Here is a 21,956-nt window from a genome sequence, read left to right as displayed (position 1 = left end):
AATGATTCCAAGAGTCTCCAAATTGTGGTGAAAATTTCCCTGTACTTATACTCAGTCCTTACAGTGTTTTACAATGGTGGGGAAGGGGAGGTTCCAACCAGGTACAACTGGTTCTGGGAGTGCCCCCTCTCTCCTCCAGCACAGGCTCCAAACATCAGTTGGGGGTAAACGACCCTATTAAGTGAGGTCAGGGCACAGTCTGTACAAATGTAGGTGTGCCCCGCCTCTCCCTTCTCTCAGCCCAGGAAGACTATTCAGTATACAGATGCATCTCTGTGACACCTCCATCCTCCCTGTGTACGGGCTGTCGGAAAAGTATGTACAAAGCCCGAACTGTAACTCTGCCCAGACGTGGATTGGAGTCAAGTTGCAAAACACCAGAGTCATAAGCACAGAGAAATGCACACTTTCTAGAAGTGGCATTTCTGTAATAGTATTAACAAATATACCTACAACAATAGGCAGCATTTATTATTACCATCACAACTATACCAAACATGCCTATGCTACCCCTCATAAATCTGACAATATCCCTTACACATAAGGCAGGGCATTTCTAATGCAATCCTATGAGAAGGCAGCACTCACAGCAGTGAGACACAAAGTAAGGCTGTTTGTTACTACCAGGACAGGCCACGCAACCTGGCACATGTCCTGCCTTGTACGTACATGACACCCATAGGGCTAGCTAGGGCATACCTTAGGGGTGACGTGCATGTAGTAAAAGGGGAGTTCTGGGCCTGGCAAGTAAATTTAGATGTCAGGTCACTGTGGCAGACTGCGCAGGTACAGTTAGAATTTGGGCTTCCAGATTTGGTGGTAGTTGGTGCTGGTGCTTTTTTGAAGCTTTGCTATAAATTGCGTCAGGCCACGGACGGTCACTTGGAGGCAGTCTTGTGGCAAGAAATCAGTGAGTCAAAATCTAAGTGTAGTTATTCTCATTTCTTGGTTGAATGTAAACAGCGACTAGATACTGGTGATCTTTGGGCAAGTAACCCCCCCCACTCTCTGTTTAAATTAGATATTAAAAGGCTGATTCAATTGCACTCTTATCATTCAGACTGTTCCCTCCTCGTTAAACGGAAGCATGCCTGGGCAGTAATCAAATCCTTTAAGCCAGTTATGTCTTCTAGTTTTTTTCTCTTGCCCTTATGGGTTCTGGTTGAAAAAGGCCTTCATGGCCTTAAGGATCGATGATTCGTGTTTTTTAAAACATCTGCACCAATGGCAGCTACCCCCCGGGAACGGTGTGACATGTAGAGGCTGTAGTAACGCTGATGAAACCATTTATCATGTGGTTTGCCTGTGCCCAGATTTATTAAAGGAGCGTAGATTTTTGCTTTGGAGAAAATAGAATGAACTGGGAATCTGCTCCTGTCAACAGGCTATCATCAAGTCTTTGGACCCAGGGAACCCAATGCTTAATGTGTTATTGACTAAGCTTATTAAAATTGCACAATCTAAATTCAATGCACTGTGAGCAATGAACAGGTATGTTCGGAATCTTTTCACGCTCTTGCCACGTTGCCTGTTATTGATTAGGTCGAGGAGTTCTAACGGAATATGTCGATGTTTAGTGCAATTACTATTTAATGCACCATGCACTTTAGGGCTGTGCCAATGCATTTTGTCTTTGTGTACTTTGCGGGGCTCCGGGTTGAGTGGTTTGTTTTATTTTTATATCTCAGGATGTCTTACACTTTTGACCTTTTTTAATATGTCATGTGTGTCTAATTTATGGTGTGTTTTTAGCATGAATTTAGTATCTGAGGGTATTTATTCTCGATTGCTTTTTTGTTTTGTTTTTTGTATTGGATTTTATTATCTGTACAATAAATTATTATTCATTCATAGGTTTGAAAGTCTACTTCAGTGGATGACGCAAGCAGTGCTGCAGGCCCACTAGTAGCATTTAATTTACAGGCCCTGGGTATAGAGATACCACTGTACAAGGGACTTGCAGGTAAATTAAATATGCCAATTAGGTATAAGCCAATCATACCAACTTCAGTTGGGAGAGTACCTGCACTTTAGCACTGATCAGCAGTGATAAAGTGCTCAGAGTCCTAGAGCCAACAGTGACAGGTCAAAAAAAAACAGGAGGCAGTAGGCAAAAAGACTGGGAATGACCCTGCATAAGGAAAAAAAAAATCCAACACAGATCTACATCAAAGGAAGCTGGGGAAAACTCTGAAAAAAATCAGATACAATAGAGCATTTGCTTGATGAACAGATGAATGTGAAAGAGGCATCTGTGTTACACTTAATCAAACAGGCAGGCACATAATATATAGAATAAAGCATTTTTTAGATGTGCAGTGTAAAGCTTGGAATGCACCAAAATCTCTATGCATTGGTAACCCAGGCATAGGAAATGCTGCAGTGGCATAGGAATATGCCCAGATGAAGCCACTTAAAACAATGGAATTAGTAATTAAATCACATCCCCTCAACTAGTAGGTCAATACATGTATCAATCATATTTTAGGACCCTTGAGCGACCTGGGACCATGGCTCCTAATATATTATCATCCACTGCAGCAATTTAATGTGATGCTGTATACTGCATGTAAGGGACAGTCCGGGATTGCCACATATCCATATAGGAATGGGTCCCCAAGTCCAGCCAAGCCTACTGCAAACCACATAAGGTAAGGGCACACATTAGGTAAGTAAACCAGGAAATGTCACAGTACATTACATCTATTACTTGTATCCACTCACATTAAAGTTTCACTCAATATATCACACATACGTAGGTGTACTGGAACACAAAAGTAGACTATGCCTACTATAATGTAACACATAGCCATACTTCATACATGTCTGCTATTCATCTGGGAACAATGGAATTGTGTCCAAGGTGTGATTTCCTCCATTCCACACTCCATTACATTAGTCTCAACACAATAGGCTAGTTGCGTCAGTCAGAACCCACGCATTGACTCTGTTGCATGACGCATTGCTGAAGTTGCACTTGTCATAAGCCCAAAATCAGCCGTGCATCACTTTGGGGCACATGCATTGCGCCATCCTTCCCTCAGATGTGTCACAATTTCTGACGCACCTTGGGAGCTTGCGACATGGTGCGCTATACCATAGGTATGGCGCATTTATGTTGCTGTATTCTGTCGTGGCATGCACAACTTTTTCTGATGCATCACTGCGGCAACGTAGCGAAGCGCTAGTTTTCATAAATATGTCCCTCTGTGTTTATTGCTGTGAAAATAATAAACATTGCGTAAAACATCTGATCACTGTTTCTTGTACAAAAAAGAGATGAGTTCTCGTTTTTGTTGTTTAAACTGCAGCTGTAATTATTCTGTGTTTCGTTTGACTGCCAGTAGCAGGCATTAAGACACATCTCAACTGTAATAAGTTATAGTTGAGAAGCTACATTATTTCTTCTGCGAATGGCTGCCTCTCTTGGCAGGAACTAAGAGGCAGACCTCAGGTTGAGCAAATAAAATCATGCCAAACAATTCTATTATTATTGCTAGTTTTAGCAGAAAGCGCGGGATGACAGTAATGCTCTCTGAACCTTTAATTTAACCTTGCTCCAGAATGCAAGCAAAGAAGCGATTATTTTTCTTGGCGGATGTAGGGTTTTGTAAACCCTGCTCTGTAATTACCCATGCAGACATCGCGAAGCCTTGTCACCTTATTCAAGAATAAATTCACAGAAGAGAAGATTAAACCACGCGATGAATCCCCACCGGACTGCGGCTGTCAGCTTGGCCTAGAGGCCCCAGAGTCTTCCAATATAATGGCAACGCGCATGTTCTTCCTCTCGACAGCTCTTCTAATCAAGTGACAGGTGCCAAACCTACCATTGTGCAGCATGAACCCAGTGTACACATTCTGCAGCTGTGGCAGACAAACGAATGCCATTTTAAAGACCCCAAGAGATGCTGTTAAAGGCCCATAGACCAGAATACTCTCTGGAGAGTTCTAACTTTGATACCTTTTTTACAGTGTACATCTAGAAGCACGTGTAGGAAGGAATTGTGCACTATCGTTGTAAGAGACAGTCTAACAAGAAGAACATCCAAGTCTGCCCAGAAAGTGTTCAGGAAGCAAGCAGCCCAACTAAAGTCTTGTTGAAGAAAATGGCTCCCAATGACCAAATGTCAGGAGATTGTTTGAGGCTTCTCTGACTGCCATGGGAAGATAAGGATGGCTCAGGGCTGAAGAAAGAGAATTCCTTATATTGGGTACTATAATGGTAAGGCTAACCTCCACACCCTTTGCTGACAGCTTATAAGTGGGGATTGAGACTAATATCTTGCCCTGAGTCCTAAAGTGACTTGTCGGAGAGTATGGACAGATTGTCTTTGCCATGGAAGCAGGGTTTATTATGAGACTACTAAAACATAACCAAACCTAACTAAGAGCAGAAAAACACTGTTTCTAGAAATCAAACTAACAGTTTCTGATCAGATTTAATTATCAGAAGGGCATGCAGCATTTAAACACACATTTCAAGAAAAGGAAACTAAATCTGAGCATTTATTAAAAGAACACAGTTCCTCATTCTAACTTCCAATGTCAAAGTGCTCACCAACTATGTGATTATAACAGAGATATTGTCATAGATCTATTGTATATTTGCACAAGCAGAAAACTGAGAATTCTCGTGCAGTATGAAGGTAGCACTCTACTCTTCAACACTTGGTTTTCAATCAAGTACAATATATTTAGCTATTCATATGTGTTGATGTAGGTTGATTATGAGCCATTTGAATGTATGTGGGTATGCCTCCTAGGTTAAGTGTAGGGTGGGATGGTATTAAGTGTATCCTCATTAGCTATAATTACAGAGAAATCCACGGTCTAGTGTGGCTCAGCCCATCAGTGTCATGAATGTGATACTGGGCCACCTCATTGTGGTCTATTATTAATATTGTATGTTGTTAGGTCTGTTAGAAAGTGGATTATTATTTGGGATGGGCGGTCACCCACCTCAAGGTGTGATGACACTAACTTGTTGGGGGGAACCTCAAAATCACTAACATGAACTCAGCCCTCTCGGATTTATGACTCAGAGCAGACTAGCTTGGTTTAGGGCAATGTGTCAAGTATTTAAACAGTACCAAAACAGTACAAAAGTCAAAACATCAAGCTGTACCCGAGGCAGGTGCATAGAAATCGGAAACCATTGCTAAAACCGAGGAAGGTGCATAGAAATCATACACCATTGCTGTGAGGGCCCCCTGACAGCTCACAAGGTCTAGGAAACTAAACTAATTTTCAACTCCTACTTTTCAGGGTTTCTGGAGCAGCTCCAATGGGCTACTTCTAAGGCTCTCAGGCCCTCAGGCCCTCCAGGAGAGAGCTTTGCGGCCTGGACTCGCTTAAGTAGACACCATCAGCAGGATCCAGGCCAGGTTCAGTTGCTATTGGTCAACTGGCTACTTCAAGAAAATGGCTTCTTGCAGCTTGTTTTGTCCCCGCAGCCACAGTGGAGGTTAGGCAAGTGACCCTTGAAGTCCACTTATTTGTTCTGGGAACAGGTCTGTGCCTACTGGGCTACTCTCAGGTCACAGACAGAAGTCCTCTTCTGATATTCTGCAACTCCAAGTGTGTTCCAAGGAGAGTTCTTTGGGTGCCCTTTTATAGTCTAAACTAGCCTATAAAAGTGGGAAGTGGGTTGACTCCTGGACACTGCCTTACCAATGCAGAAAAGGTTTCCAGGGGCAATCCTCCCCACTTTGCAGCACATCCCATTTGTCTTGCTGGGAGCGAATACCACAGTGCACCTCACTCCTAAAATGGCATAACGCTTCCTCCCTTTTGCAGAGCTCTTGTGTCCACCCAGAAGTGCAGCCAGGGAAATGAGAAGTCTGCTACCCTGTGTCCACTCCAAACCTGTTCTGGAGTTGCTTCAACCCCACTAGGTTCAGAGCCAACTGGACAGGTGTGAACATTGGGGACAAAGGTTTTCCCTTCTTTGGGTCTCTCCTCATACTAAACTATGAATGAGCAGGCCTCATCTTTGTCCCTTTCAAGTTATTAAATGTCCATGGTCCACCCCAACAAATACCCCACACCTAGACAATCCTGTTACCAGACCTAAGTTGTTTTTTTACTCTGAGTGCAGTTTTCACACCTCATTAAGGTCAAGCACTTGCAGGGCACCTGCTGGCAAGCTAATGCAAATCAACCCTCAGTGGCTTCAGGTAGGAAAAACGAAATGCTCTAAATGTTACTTTTTCTAAATGTTTATTAAAAATGTACTTCATCAATGAATTGGACATTTATTAAATATGAAAACTAGTGATTGAATTACTAGTTTAGCAGTTTGCTGTCACAAGTTACAGAATCAAGTTTACATTTTCAAGGTTCCAGCTACAACCCTGCCACTGAAAATAGCTTTTGGGGTCTAATTACTAGGGGAACGTGCCAACTTTAATTTTGCACATTCTCCACTTGTGAGTATCAGCCACTCTACCTTATGGGCACTAAGGTGTATTTAGGGGTGGTTTATTTATATTTCAAATTAGGGTTTCTTGTCTGTAAAACAAAAAAAAAGTTATGATCACAGGTTTGACAGCAGGTTTTTAAGCTGCTGCAGTTAGGTTTCACATGGTAGGCCTGAAGCCATGTTTTACAGGCCAACACTGAGGAGGGCACCACAGCAGTTGCAGTTCACAGGTGGCTTTTCACTAACTTATCCCATTCGCAGTCGTCCACCTATCTCCTGTCTACGTCAACCACTTTGTATAAACGCACACCAGTCATATAAGAGTACAGAGTAAGAGTATAGATGAAGGCAAGGGTCAGAACGCATAAAGATTAAATAACTGAGCAACAATCACCAGGAATTATATACAAATCAAATTACGAGGAATGTGGAAAGGGTTATAATGAGGTACAGTAAATCAGAAAACCAATCCATATCAAAATATTTACTTAGTAGTTTCCTCCAGATACCAGTACATGTAGACCACTGCAGGTTTATCCCAAAGAGAAATACCTACTCTCTAACCTGCAACGCCTCTCACATATGTATTATGCCTCCAATCTGTCAAGCGGAGCCTATGCCTTGTCGTTTTTAGATACCGAACAAGCGTTTGACTCGGCTTACTGGAAGTACCTTTGGTTGGTTCTCGAGAAAGTGGGTCTTGGTGCCGTTTACATACAATGGGTGAAATTACTGTATACGGACCAGAGAGTGAGAGTGCCAACAGGTGGGGAAGTCTCTGAACGTTTCACATTGCACAGAGGCATGCGACAGGGGTGCCTGCTATTGTTTGCACTGACAACGGAACCAGTGGCCAGTGTGCTTGATCGGGTGCTCGGCCCCTGGGGAATCATGACGGGGTAGACCAACCTCTCTCAATGCAGACGACGCTGTTGTCTACCTGCAGCAACCGGAATACTCAGTGCCCATACTGCTGAGCACAATACTGTAATTCAGGGAAATCTCAGGACTCTATGTCAACCTGAAGAACTCTAGGCTCTTTCCCCTGGGGGCACTGGCAGGGGTCCTGGTTAATGGTTGATGGTGACAGGACTGCCCTGGGAAATATAAAGTGTGCAGTATCTGGGAATTGGGGTCATCCACACAGAGCAGGATTTTACAGACCTTAATATCGGCAGAGTGGTAGACTAAATGTGACCGGCGATTCATTTTTGGAAGGACCTGCCTCTGTTATTTATGGGCAGAGTCACACTGGTCAAAATCATACTGCTACCATGGTGCTTGTACACCTTACAGGGCATATTCTGTGATATCCCCTGCCGTTACTTTATTGAAATCAATAGACTCATCATAGAGTTGCTGTGGGTGAATAAACGAAAAGAGATTGGGCTTGCCACACTCAAAAGGTCATGGCGGAAGTGAGGGGTGGAGTTTCTGGATATGGTACTATATGAAACAGCAGCCCACTTGCAACAATCAATTCATTGGTTAGCCCCAGATGATAATTGTGAAAAAGGCTCCTTTTGTGCAGAGATGCTGCCTACCCTACTGATGGGGGGTAGGGATAGGGTCTGGTGTGCCACTAGGTACACCGTATATGGCGCAACAGGTCTGCAGAATATGGGAACTGGGAGTGAAGCGCGTAATCCATCGTGCCCTGTATACACCCTACATGCGTATTTGGTCACTGCAATCTTTTGTGAGGATGGCTAAGCCATGTTGGTCGAAACATGGCTGAGTGGAAGCTGTGACACAGCGGGCGACCTTTGCTCGAACGCTCGGTTTGTTACTTGGAAGGACGCTATTATGTACTTCGCTATTGGCACGGGCAAGTCCTCAAACACAAAGCTCTCAGCCATGGCACGTGAGCTATGGCCGTACTTTCAGGATGTGCCACCCCTCAACCCCATCAGACATTAGCAACAGTGCTGGCCATGGCAGGAGGATGGTGACTGATATCAACTATAGCTAGGGCTCTGTGAGGTAACCTACTCCAGGCGCCACATTGGGATAAGGTGCATGTAGGAGTACAGAGTAGGAGTACGGATGTTTTTTTCCTAACTCCCGGTTTAAATTAATTCAATATAATTATATTCACCAGAAGTATCTTACACCCAAAACTACAGACTCTATATGCAGCCCTCAGAACGTGCTGTGCTTGTTGCGGGAAGCCTGTTCTCAGATGGCTGGCATCAGAGCACCCATGCTATAATGATTGGCTTAGAGACATCTCTGAGTGGACGGTGGCTGAGGAAATCTACATGAAGCACTTGAGGGAGGATGAGAAAGTGGAAGACCACCTGTGGGCATGGGCTGCTATGCTTGCAGCATTGAGGGACCCACGGAATGCCCAATCGCCATGAGGGATTAAGGAGTGAGAGGAGTTTATGTGGCATGATGCAACTGTTGGTGATCTTACCCTTGAATTGTAGTGATAGTTGAACACTTTTAGATAACATGGAAGTGGAGGAAAGCCCAGGATCTGCCTTGCAAGACTCGCCTTTCAATGGTGGTGTTGTGGGGATGCTCGGACAGTGCAGCACTTACCTTCGCAGGAGGAACTTCCTGGCCAATACATTTGATTACTGATAAGAGCAGAGGGGAGGGAGCGGGATGTTGGGGAACGGTTTGTTGACTAAATAGTATATGGCATGGAGACTGTGATTAAAATGTGTTGTACGCTACCACAAACTTCAATAAAGACTATATACACAACAAAAAAAATAATTACTTGGTAAATAAACTTCATGTTTCACATATGGGGTAAGGAGAAGGGACCCACCCTAGGCCATGACTTCACACCTGAGGGATCACAGAACAGGTGGTCCTAATGAAAAGCCCAGAATAAGTCTGATCAAGGGGTGAACGACAAGAATGAAGTCACGAGGAAACGGAGCGTCTGGTAGCAGGAAAATGGCAAGGAGTGCAGTGACGCTACCAGCACCGATAGCCACAGAGTCAGGAAGAGGGCAACAGAAAACTAATGGACAAAAGTAGTAAGAGATCGCGTTCCAGTTGGTTTATTTAGTTCCATTACTGTTTACAACCATCTTCAAGCCTTTGTTTTTTGTTTGTAGTTAAAGCAGGTCTCTTTATCGAGCCATCAAACTGGAGACTCTTTAAAGGCGATTGCTTTACGTGTGCTCCTAACAAGACGGGAGGGATTGTACTTTCATTCACCCACCCCCTGCAATCATCACTACCTGCTTCCTTCAAACAGCCATTGAATTTCCTCTAACTTCTTCCCTTACTTCAACCTGTGCTAGAAATCGATCACAATCGGAGGGTGTGCTGAATTCTGGATCCCAGAGATACCTGTCTGCATGATGTAATAAAACTTCTGGAATCAAGACTCATAGGTTAGAAAGGATAGAGCAGAGAAGAGGGTGGCTGTGGCATGGGTTGGGCGAGCTGAAAGATATGACATGGAATGTCAGAATTCACGAGGTTTGGAATCTGAGGATGGCAGAGGAACCTTGTGTTGTTGCTAGGGCACAATGTATTAAAGCTGAACTTAACTACTTTGTGTGAAGTGTATCATTTTATACTGGCAACAAGCTCAGGATTTTTATCGGTGGCCCAGCCTGACCAGAAGCAAGCAAAGGATACCAAGAGAAAGAAGCAAAAGGTGAAAGGGTTAAAAAAGCTCATCAGGAGAAGGAACTGTCCTGCAAACAAGGCAGCCAAGGAACAGGTGGATTGAAAGAAGAGAGACCAACCTGGTTTTAAAAGCATTGCTTTTCATTGAGTACAGTGCCGTTTTGAATCATGTCTTGGGAACTTAGGAGTTGAAAACAAACAGCATGAGTACATGAGGGATGGGCATCTGTGGAACAGCAGCACCATTCTTTAAAAGACAAAAAAACACGGGCACTGGAAACATATTGCTCGAGTAAGTAAGGAACACTGAAAGAGAAACATAATGCAAGAGTGTGTGGCAAGACTTCTTTGCAAATGTACTGTCCAGGCTCGGATGGGCAAAAAATGCATAATAATCTACCAGACTTGCAAAACTAAGACATTTGAAGTCTGAATAAATTTGAGATTTGTGTTTAAAAATTAGACTTACTTTAGTTACTTTGTATGAGCACTATTCAGAGAGGTATTATTTTACTATGCATCCACAAACTGAAAGAGTCGGTACAAGATTATGTGAGTTTAGGAAATCAGCATTCTCATATAAAACCAGAAGAAGCTGTGTTTTGAAATGTCTGAGTCAAAAGAGGAATTGTGGTTGAATGATAGTCTTCCACTTAATAAAGTGGTTATGGCAACGAAAAGGGTGCAACACAAAATTAAATGTGTGGATGAGATCAGAAAGTGCAATATGAAGAGTGAGACTGTGAATGCAGTAAAGGAACAGAAAAATTGAAATGTTGGTGACTATGAGAACAGAATTAGGAGTCGAAGCAAATCCTGTGGTCATTGCTATGCTTGTGGATGTTTGGTCATACACCAGTAGTGTGGAGTGTCAAGCTGTGAAAGCCTGTAGAAAATGTTGAAAAAGGAGACACTATGGTAACTGATGCAGGAGTATTGGTAGAATCAGAAATATGTTAGAGATTTAAGAGGATTGTGATAAAGTAGTGTTACAGATAAAGGACATGAACACTGAGAAACTAAAAACATAATATGTAGAATTGGGAATGATGCTTCATTCATGTTGCAGGCTTGGTACTTTACCTAATGAGGTTTTCTGAGAATGGCTTAAGTAGGAGTGAGGCTGAGAAGCATAGATGTTAAGTCTGGAGGGCATAACACGGACACAAATATGATTTAGAGCTTCCTTGAGGCATATTTTTAGCTTTAAAACAAATTTATAGTTGGAAAGGTATTTATGGTTTAACAGGGAAATAGCTGTTGAAGAAATCTTCACCTCTGGTTTAGGTTGAGTGTAAAAGCATTTATGGCCAAAAAGAAAAAAAAAATCAACAGTTTGTAAATCAACTGAACAAAGTTAACAAGTAAAGCAGGACTCGAATGTATACTCATATGTTTTTAGTATTGGTCACAAGATCAGATTCTTAAAATGAACACAAGATGCCTGAGCTTATGAAAAATAAAGAAACACCAATCAAGAGTTACAAAAACAAAAACAAAAATTGCCTTAGCCAGCTCTTCTTATATTCTTCTCTGGAGTGCCAGGATGCAAAACACCTCAACATGAGAAGAAAACAAATATGGCTGACGTAAGTGCAATTAAGGCTAACACAAGAAATCATGTTTAAAATATTTCACATAGCATTCCAGGTTGTCTCATCAAGAGTTACTGCTGCTTACATTAGACCCCAATGATGATCCCGAGGAACGTGTTTACGGGTTAGAGAAGATTGAGGAACGTTTTGAAAAAAGAATTCAGTTCTTTGTATAAAACAGAGTTGAGATGACTTAAAAACCTATGTTTATAAGATCAAGTTAAAAGATGGGTCAATCCTGGTCAATCAAGATGGGAATTTTACCTATGAGAATTACGAGTTCTGTGAAGAAAGAATTGAGAAAATTGTGTGAGTTTATGGGTACTGAGCAGATGGAGGCAATGGAATGGCTAGCCCTTCTGGTAGTTGTGAAAAATCCAATGGGGACATTCATCTCTGCATGGACAAAGGAATGCAATAGATGTTCTGTAATGGACAAATGTCGACATCTTACCATTCAAGAGAATATCTCAATGTCAGGAGGCAAGTTGGTTTTTGTTCTTGGCTTGCCTTCTACATACCACTAAATTAAACTTAATTCACTTTAGAGAAATTTGAGAGCATTTATTACACTCGTACTCATGGGTGCGTACAGATTTGTAGTACAGAAGGCACTTTTAAACTCATAGACCTCTCATACATACAATCTCCTAAAAGCTACCATGTACCAAACAAAATCTATTTTTCTCCCCATCAGGCTAGCTCTTCGACACCTTCTTATTCGTCACAGCCATATGTAAAGCCTGCAAAGTGCTCCCACTCTCAAAAAGCCTTCTCTCAGACAGGCCATGCAGGGTCCCATTATGACTTTTTCTTCTTGGGTAATTTCCTTTAAAGTTGTACTGCTATGCTGATTTCAGAGCACTACACTTCCCAGTCAGGGTTCCCCATCCATGATGCAGCACCTTATACATGGTATATAATCCCATGAGGGTGCTGAAACAGGGGACAATATCCATGTCCTCCAAGATTTCATGGTAGCATTTGACTGGATATTATTATCTGGTGTCCACCTTCATAGGAGTAGGAAGTCTGTTTTGGAGCAGTTTACACCCCTTAGTGTGAAATACCCTCAGTAGCAGGCAGAGAAACTTCACATTTCTGGTGGTTCTTTCACCATCCCACCCTCACTACTATTGATTCCATGCCAGCAGAAAAGAGACTCTGATCTTTGACACAATCCTCGAGATTAGGAAGTGCAGGTATTGGATCCAGACAATGGTGCAAAGCTATACTAATGGCAATTCAAGGCTAAATAAATCTTGCTTAACGTAACACACATTTAATAGCATGGTTTTTCTACAGCTCCACACCCACAACTTCAGATGTTACCATTTTGAAACTAAGCACTCTCAGCTGGTACACCAAGGTTAGGACACCCCATGCGTTCTGGGATTGGCACCATCTAGATATTTTCTATATTTTGGCATGTCTTTATGATTAGGCCTGGGTGAAATTTCTGACAATCTAATGTAAATCTGGTATTTTTGTGTTAGGCAAAACTCCCCAGGTTATGCTATTGCGTCATGACATGCACCACTTGTGGCAAAAGTCTGTACTGAGTGGACTGTCCTTTTATTGTTTTTAGAGTGAAATGTGTCCTTGAATTCAAAAAGGAAAAAATCTGTAGTGAAATATAGTGACAAATGGCGTTTTTGTATTTTGAATAATCATGAATAATATTGATTTATTTTTCTGAAAGGTCAGGTAATTACTCAAAAACAAATTACTCAAAATTCATCCACCCCTACTTAAAACATACTTATTCAGATGGGAAGACTCCCTACCTGGTCTCAAGACATTACCCCTTGAACAAAGCAGATATACAATTAGTCCTCCCAGGAAAAAAAATAGCCTTCTCTACTAGTGAAAAAGTTAGAACTGCATGTCAGGATTTGTCTGGCTTCACTTAACAGTACTTCTGTAACCTTTTTTTTCTACTCTGCAATGGTTTATAAGTATTTCAAAACTATTTACAATTCTCTCTGTGATCTATAATGCGGCTCTGGGCTTTTGGTTTCTATAATATTTTCATGATTGTTGTAAAGTGCCCATGTTGGATGGTCATCCCCCACTTTTTGCTGCAGCATGCAGTTGTTTTTGATCTGAAAGTGCACTGAACCTTCCTAATCAGATCACATTAACAGTGCTTCTTTCCTTAAACTGTACTGTGATTTGGTAAACCCAATTGGCAAGGACTTTGCCACCCCTGTAATGCCTTAGTAAATGGTACCAGTGGTAACCAGGGCAGGGATGATAAAGGGGTCACAGGGCTGCAGCACTGATTGTGCCACCCTGCTTGACCCGAGTAAAAGCAAAGCCTGCAGCGCTGCCATGTCCGCCTGCACGAGCAGCTTGCCTGCTCGAGTTCGACTCTGCCCACAAAGGTGCAGGTCGAGTCCCTTCACTGCCCATAGCACAGGTCAGTCGCCCCTAAGGCAGGCCTCCTATAGCTCAAGAGGCAGGGTGCATTGTGTTGTGAGTGTGGACGCATACGCACAAGCATTTTTGACCCTGTGATAGCATATAAAACAATGCTACCGCAAGTGACCTGCAGTCCATAGGATAACATGGGCTGGCACCGGGGCAAACCCCAGATATCCAGCTCCATGATAGCCCAACCAAATTACCCGTGTTTGGTGTCAAACACTGGGCTTTTTAACACTGAGCACGATTCTCGTGCCCAGGGTTACCTACATGTACCCAGGAGGTGTCCTCAGAGGATGCCCACCAAGTTGCCAGCTTTCTCCTTCCTTGACAGGATCCCCTGAGCCCTCTGCCGCTGATACAAGAGTCTACCCTCCTGATGGTTGTGTTATCACTTCCCCAGGACGGAGACAAAGGACTTGGGCAAGAAGGAGGTCATGCCTCCTCCCTCTCAGGATGGCTAGTGTTTACAGTAATCAAGATGGTGAGCCCGAAAGGCTTTCACCACCCGGATATGTAATTTCTAACTCCCAACTTGAGGACAAAGTCCTTTCCGCCCTGTCCAAGCTAACAGGTTGGAAAATTATATATGCAGGAGGCTTACACCCCCAAAAGGCTAGCCCCACCCTTAGGGTCATATAGGAGGTCTGCACAGCCAAGGAAGGTTTCTGCCATCTTAGGAGACCCTGAATCAGTGGGTTCTGGGTAGAAAAGTGACGTACTCCCACAGGGGTAGTCCGCAGGGGTGGATTATCCACAGGGACTAGTAGCCCATTGGCCACTGTACACCACAACCTTAATGCCCCCTAACCTAGGACCTAAGGGGCTCCCCTGGCACCAGAACTTCACTTTGAATTTTAGAAGAGGCACATAGAAGACACTGTGACCGACAACAGGACTTTGGACTCCGCTGCAGCTCAAAGATAGACCAAAAACTGGAACTGTGTGTTCAACATGTGCCTGTGACAAAAACTTGTTGCTCCTAACAAGAGGGACTCCAGTGGGCGCCAGAAACCAAAGCAGACTCCCCTGGACTGGTGGATCCAGTCCCCTCAACCTGCAGAACAATCATTGTGCTGCGTCACAAGAATTGCAACCCCTTCAGGCCCCTCAAGAATGAGCCCAAAGGGAACCGGTGGCCTGCAACCCAGGAGTTGTAGTGAAGCTCCCACCAGGTTTTGAGCTGCTACACCACTCCTGTAAACATCCAGTCAGTCGGTAACCAATCCATTCCCAGACATCACCAACTCAAGAGCAACTCCCAGCGGTACTGACTGACATCGGCAACAACCCCATTGCTGAGATCTGCATCCTGAAGAAGGTGACTTCGAGGCAGTGGCAAAGCATCTTTGGTGGGACCCTTCTGTGATTGACAGCTCTATGGCTACTTCTGTACCGGGAGCAGACGGACATGGTAGTGAAGTTCCGGCTGTGGAATCCAGGTCCTGGGACCCCAAAGGCCTCTACTCTGAGAGTAGAGTGTAGATTTACCTCCAAGTGTGTTTTTGTCAAGTACTGCAACTTTGACAGTGCCCACAGATCCTGTCAGCATCACAGACAGCCAGAGCACCTCTGCAACCCTACTCCCTGGGCAGTGTAACAAAATACTGTCTGTTGAGACTTGGTCTACAGACCTGCAAGACCTTAACACAAGGTGGGTTCCATGGAACCCACCCCACAAGTGACCGATTGCATACCGTGTCTTCTCCCAGCGACCACAATGATAGAGTTTGACAGCACTGCAAAGTACTGATTTATTTAATATTCTAAAAATCGATAACTCCGTTATCTACAACATATCGACTTCTTTTTGGTGTCTAAATTAATATAAAATCTGCTTTATTTTTCTAAATTCTTGCCGGATATCTTTAGCTTTGTGTCAATTATTTATCGTCCATGTCAGTGTTGTGAAATGCTTAACACATGTTCCTCTAAGTAGCATGACTGCTCTTTGCCACTCTACCAGGACTTAGCTAAGGTTTACTGGTTTGAACCAGAGGTCCTCTTCTAGGTAATGTGTTAATATTACACGGTAAGACCCCTAGTCATACCACATGATACCGCTACTTTGCTACAATCAGTCATACCACATAATACTGCCATCTTGCTACAATGATGATTGTTAAGCACCCAGAATCTATGGCGTAAACAAGGCTGATAAAAGGATGCAAATATCCTAGCTAGAATAGTCTAGATAAAGAGGAAGTTTATTCTTTGCATACTTGAATAACATCGACCTCCAAGCACCTCACAGATCTATCTTTTCGTCATTTCATAACCTCCCCAACATGCTATTCTAGGAATGTACTAACATTCTAAAGCAGGGGTTCCCAACCTTCTCACTAACAAGAGCTAGTTATTTTCAGTGAAAATCACCCTGAGCTACTAATATCATTAGTGTTGTATACATCAGACAAAAGTACATTAGTGTTCACCCTATGCATTACCAGCCATGATCACCTCAGTGCAAAATTACCAACAGTAATGTAAACATGCATTTCCAATGCAATAGGTCTTGTGTTTGCTCGAGTTAGAGCTATTAGTGTTGTAAATTCCTAACTGGACTTTTCTTGCCCCATAAATTGAAAATAAAAAGTAAACCAGTTGACATAAGCAAGCCGATTCAAAGCGCCAAGGCCTCCATGAGCATGAGCTCGAAAGACACAAAAGGAAAAAGAAGTTCGCTTGCAGTCAAACGTATCGGCAAATGTGCAAGTATCCATGTAACAGGGTTGATAGTCAAGGCGGTAACAAAACTGCTGCAAAGCAAAGGATTTTTGAAAAGCAAGCCCATGAACGAGTGATAGTGACAGGCGTGGTTAAAAGCCCACAGATAGATTACAACAGGCCAGAGCGCTTGCTCGTTCGACCTAAAAAGGCTTAGTCCCTTTGGAATGCCTCTACAAGGGCAATGCATAACAGCCACAGTTGCAATGCCGCCTGGCACCAAGGTAAAAATATTAGGACTAAGTCTCCTAATGCTGTATGATTTGTTATTCAAATATCAGCTTTAATTAGATTTCGGAGATTATGGGTTTTGAAAATACAAACATTTTCATGTCAAATACACACTTTCCAATTTTGGTATAGAAATAATAATACAACCAAACTAAAGCTTCTAATATAGTCGGCTGGGCTGCACACAGTAGAGCTACTCACAGGTAGCTGGAGAGCTGCCAGTAGCTCACAAGCTACTAGTTGGAAAAGCCTGTTCTAAAGGGATGGGTATACCATCTGTGACGGAAGGGAAAGGATATAAGAAAGGATAATGCTATGAACATTACAACAAAGGTCTGCTTAATTCTCACACAAGGACACGTGGCAGGCACAACCTCTTCAGTGTTTGTATTCATATCTTCTGTGATTGCCTCACTTTGCATATAAAGCATGCTGAAAATGTGACTGTTCTTCAACGTACTCACAAGGGTCTCCTTGCATTTTTTACAGGTTCAGCTTCCCAGTATGTGCCCACCGTGTGCAATGGACGTGAGGTCGTGGACTCGACCACCTCCTCTTTATGAAGTTCTGCGTGTGAAGGCATCCGGCACCAGCCCTGTGCTGCCAGGACTGCTCAGCTCCTGCTCTGCTCCCTCCATTCTGAGTCTCTTCTCTCCAGCAAGCTACACCTTTTAGAGTCGGTAGTGATGTCCTTCATGGTCCTAGATTCCTCGACAGAAAATGGCCAAAATCTATTTTGTTCTCCAAGATCTTCCATTGGACAATCGTTTCAGCACCTCAAACAAGGGCTGGAGCCCGAGCGGCTGCAGCAGAGAGCGAGGACCCGTGCTCCGGCAGTGGTGGGATGGAAGCTCAAGCAGCGCTCATTAGTGTCGTCAAAGGTGGAGAGAAGATCCCTTCCCAGCGCGCGAGCACCTTTGGGTCGCATACCATGTGCCCGAACACCCTGTCAGCCACAGTGACGTATGTGCTGGCACTGGTGGGGTAACAGGTCACACCAAGAGCACAAGCACCCATGCTGGCACAGGTAAGGGTCAAATGGCCCGATATGGCACAACAGCCTGTGTACTGACAAAGGAGGGAAGTGGCATCATTTATACACAAGGACATTGGAACCAGCAAACACCCCCCCAGCACAATGACTTGTGGGCTGGCCCATGAGGAACGACAGTTCACCCACAAAGAGACCAAGTACCTTATAACTGATACGTGACAGATGGCAGCTCACTGCTGTAGGATACATGAGCCTTTCAGGAGATTGGCATAAGGACCTGCGAACTGGCACAGGAAAGATCACAGTACAAACCCCAGGACGCACAACTGTTTATGCTGCAACTTGAGAAAGAGCAGATAAACCCTTTCAACAAAAACACTTGCGTGCTGACTTTGAATTTAGATCAACCTAAAAAGACCACGTGCTGACCTGGAGCCAGGAGCACATAACTCGACCAGGCACTCAGACCTTCATGTAGATTTAGGTCAGAGGGCAGGTGACCTCCCACAACGAACAAGGATATTTCTGATGGCACGTGGTTAAGGGCACGTCATCACCCACGGCACAATATCTGACACAATGGCACAGAGTTAAGTACATGATATTACTGGGAAATACCCCGTGTTTAGTGGAACAAAGAGAGTGCTCGTCACCTCAAAGAGCACAAATCCCTGGGCACTGACTCAGGGGTGCAGATATATCACTGACTGCAAAAGCACAGATTACATGTTTAACCAGCATCTTTTCCAAGTCCTCCTCCTCCTGAAAACAGGAGGAGTAACTCAAATGTGACAACTAGAAGAAATACAGATCCACGAGGGGAGGCCAGAGATCGGGGGAATTTGGGGACCAGAATAGTGTGCACAGTAGAGTAAATTGATGAGAAGATGATGAAAATCTATAAGGAGGCGTGACTTCTAAGACATTGAGAGGGGCATGTAAAGTACTTGAAGGAATGGACTGGGACTTCAGAACACCTGATAGAGGGTAGGGAGGAAAGAGCCATGAGGCAGCAAACATGTTGAACCGGAGAAAAGTGTAGGGGAGCACGGGAAGAAAATGAAAGAGGGCAAAGGGGATGAGAGACGGGAGAATATGGGCTGACAAAAAAAAAAAAAGAGACTGAATGGAGATTAAGAGAGAATTCAGGATGGATAAGTAATAAATAGGCAGGTGAGGATAAACAACTGAAGGGAAGGAAAATGCGATGATAGTCGTGAAAGAGGATAGGATAGATCCGCAATTGGCAACGAGAGGTCGGAAAAGGATGGTTTAGTGACGAAGGAAAGCAAGAGAAAACGGTTGAGGCAATTGAAAAAAAAATGACTAAGAAAATCAGCAACGCAGAGATCCAGAGATGTGCACAAACATACAGATGGAGAGATAAGCAAAGGGTGGGGGCTAGACAGACAAAAAATGTGCACCTAGAGCGGAAGATTAACCCAGAGGGTAAGGACCAACAAAAGCTTATGCATGTATAGTATCGTCGAGACAACACTAGAACACGACGTTTCACCTGCCCAAACTCTCGAGCGTCAAAGAACATCCGCTTTGTGAGGTGTTCGGAGCGGAGACGTCGTTGTTGCATTCTGACAATGCAGTAGCGACCTCTACTGTTGACAAGTTTGAACTGCAGGTCAGGGTTTGCTCTGAGAGCCCGAGTTAGATCAACAGTTCACATTTGCTGTTGATATCCGGGTACATAGGTTCAACTTGGGGAGTTGCTGACCGGCTGAACCTACCCAAACACCAGCAGCGACTGGTCGCCTCGGCGTTTGTGAGGAACTACCATCAGGCCGTGTCTGTCCACCAGCGCTGGGGTCTTTTAAGGAAATGTCATATGCACACTGAACCTAATTAGACATTAGTCTTGCTTGTGAATTGACGATACCTATTGTCCTGAATGGATCTGGTCCTTCTGGTGTCAAACCTGCACACACATACATTGGTGAGTTCTTGAGGGTGGAATGTTTGTTGCCCTCCTACTCTCCTCTTTCAACAACAAAAAAAAGCGCCTTCTATTTTACCCTTCTTCCACATCCCTCAACACGGAAACACCAACTGAACCTCTCACCTCATCACGTCTCAAGATGCCCTACAAGAACAGTTGGGCCCCGAATGGGCAGCAGCCCTGCTGTTACCAAGGTGTACAGAAGGCGGCGAGGGTCAGGTAAAGCTCTGCATCTTACCCCTCAATGAAGAGCAGCTGAAAAGTCGGAGATTCACTTCCACCGAAACCACTATGGGTGCCCTTAGCACCGAGTCGACTGGACCTTCCAGTACTCCGCTGGACTTTGCCAGCAGGAAATAATTAGTCCAGGTCACGTAGCATTTAGAGTCAGAAAAAAACGGTGTCTCAGAATAAGTTATATTTCGAGAAGCTTAGTGATATAGTCCAGACGAGAGTTCTGTTGTCCTTGTCCTTGAATTTCTCCCCTTCTTTTCACCAAACTCCATCCTCAATATTTCATTTCTCTCCTTTCTTCCTCCTCTTTCCTATCCTTCTTTTCTTCCCTATGGCCCCATCAGAAAATGTCTATTTCCTATTCGTCAGAAGGGACCTTCACCTAAAGATCAGTAACCAAGAGCTGATGGTCTTCGAGTAAAGATCAGGTTAAAAATATGATCAAATTTACATCTAGTAACGTTGCTTTTTTGATAGTTCAACGCGATTTACCATTATGCCTCCTCGTCTAGCCTCCTTGGACGAACACAGGCCACCACATCATACCCAAAATCAAGGCCATATTCTGTTCTTTAGGCTATTCTTCCACAATGAGGCTGGGCTAGATAAGGGAATGTAGACCAAAGAGCATGTGGCTCAATTGAGAAAGAGTGTTGCCTAGTAATTGCTTTTTCTATCTCTATGGAATTTCTTGATGTGACCTGGGAAGAAGACATTAGCAATTGCCACCTGGTTTAAGTGAAGTTCAACAATCTTTGGAAACATTGACATAATAAAACAGCATGCAAACGTAATTTAGCTACATCCTCTTAGAAAATGTGGAGGAGAAGAATGATCTCGTTGATAATAATATATAAGCACAAAAAGATTTCTTGAGTATGGACAAAGCCAGAATAATGCCTCACACAAAAGCTTTATGTTCACATGCACATTTTCCTGACCTAGGAAGCAGTGGTGAATATATGAAGTAGATGAAAAGCACCGACTGACGCTTTCTACATACAGAGACCACCTTGTTTCGACCCTGATTTAGATTTCAGACACTTTCAGTCAACTGAGACCTGCTAAACCACAGTACTGTGAATTTAGACATTTGAGAATGATTAAGACTGCTCACCCTTAACACTTCAAGCTGCAGAACCTTTCCTACATATTGGTGGACTGCCACTAATCCAATGAATAAGGCAACTTTATTCCCACACATAGTGATGTGTACATGCCACACTGACACTTAGCAGAATATGAAGATTAGAATAGACAAGATCAGGAATTGAATGGAAATAACACTATGCGAAGATTTTTATCCTACTCTAGGGGCTCAGTAGGGTTGCCTTTTAAAGTGGTATGTTTAATTAATCTTCACAATAGACAACAAATAGGTCAAGCTCGTGAGGGATTCCTCCCTTCCCAACTGTGGAGAGTCAGTATCTACTGGTTATATGTGTGAAGCATCGCCGAACCTTTTCCTGTGTGGATCTGCCGGAAGAGGTGGGTGGTTTTGGCACGGCCTTGGCGCCCGAATGTATCAAAGAACAACTGCGTGCATCTGGCCATCACTATAAGGAAACCAGTAAGTTCTGCCCCAGGCTGTCCAATATCATTCTTTGAGGGAGGCTCACCTGAATGTTTGCAATAAAGCGTGGCCTTGAATTCTGGAACTACCGCAGAGCACCAGCTTGTTGCAATGGCAGATTTGTTTTGCATATATGGACAAGGCCATGAGACACAAGTTTAACAAATAAGCAGTTACTCTTGAACTGCCTGCTAATCAAT

The 21,956-nt window shown here is 43.6% G+C and overlaps 1 protein-coding gene across 1 annotated transcript in view; it reads left to right on the top strand.

Moving 5' to 3' along the window:
* Nucleotides 1-19,995, top strand: part of GRM2 (glutamate metabotropic receptor 2) — a 438,947-nt gene extending 418,952 nt beyond the window's left edge. The window contains exon 6 of the mRNA XM_069206753.1: nt 17,494-19,995. Coding sequence (XP_069062854.1) covers nt 17,494-17,567 — 74 coding nt within the window. The 3' untranslated portion in view covers nt 17,568-19,995. The remainder of the gene's footprint in view (nt 1-17,493) is intronic.
* Nucleotides 19,996-21,956: the final 1,961 nt, after the last annotated feature.

This window comes from Pleurodeles waltl, chromosome 9 (assembly GCF_031143425.1).
Source record: "Pleurodeles waltl isolate 20211129_DDA chromosome 9, aPleWal1.hap1.20221129, whole genome shotgun sequence".
NCBI classification, from domain to species: Eukaryota; Metazoa; Chordata; class Amphibia; order Caudata; family Salamandridae; genus Pleurodeles; species Pleurodeles waltl.
This window is presented reverse-complemented; position numbering and strand designations above follow the sequence as displayed.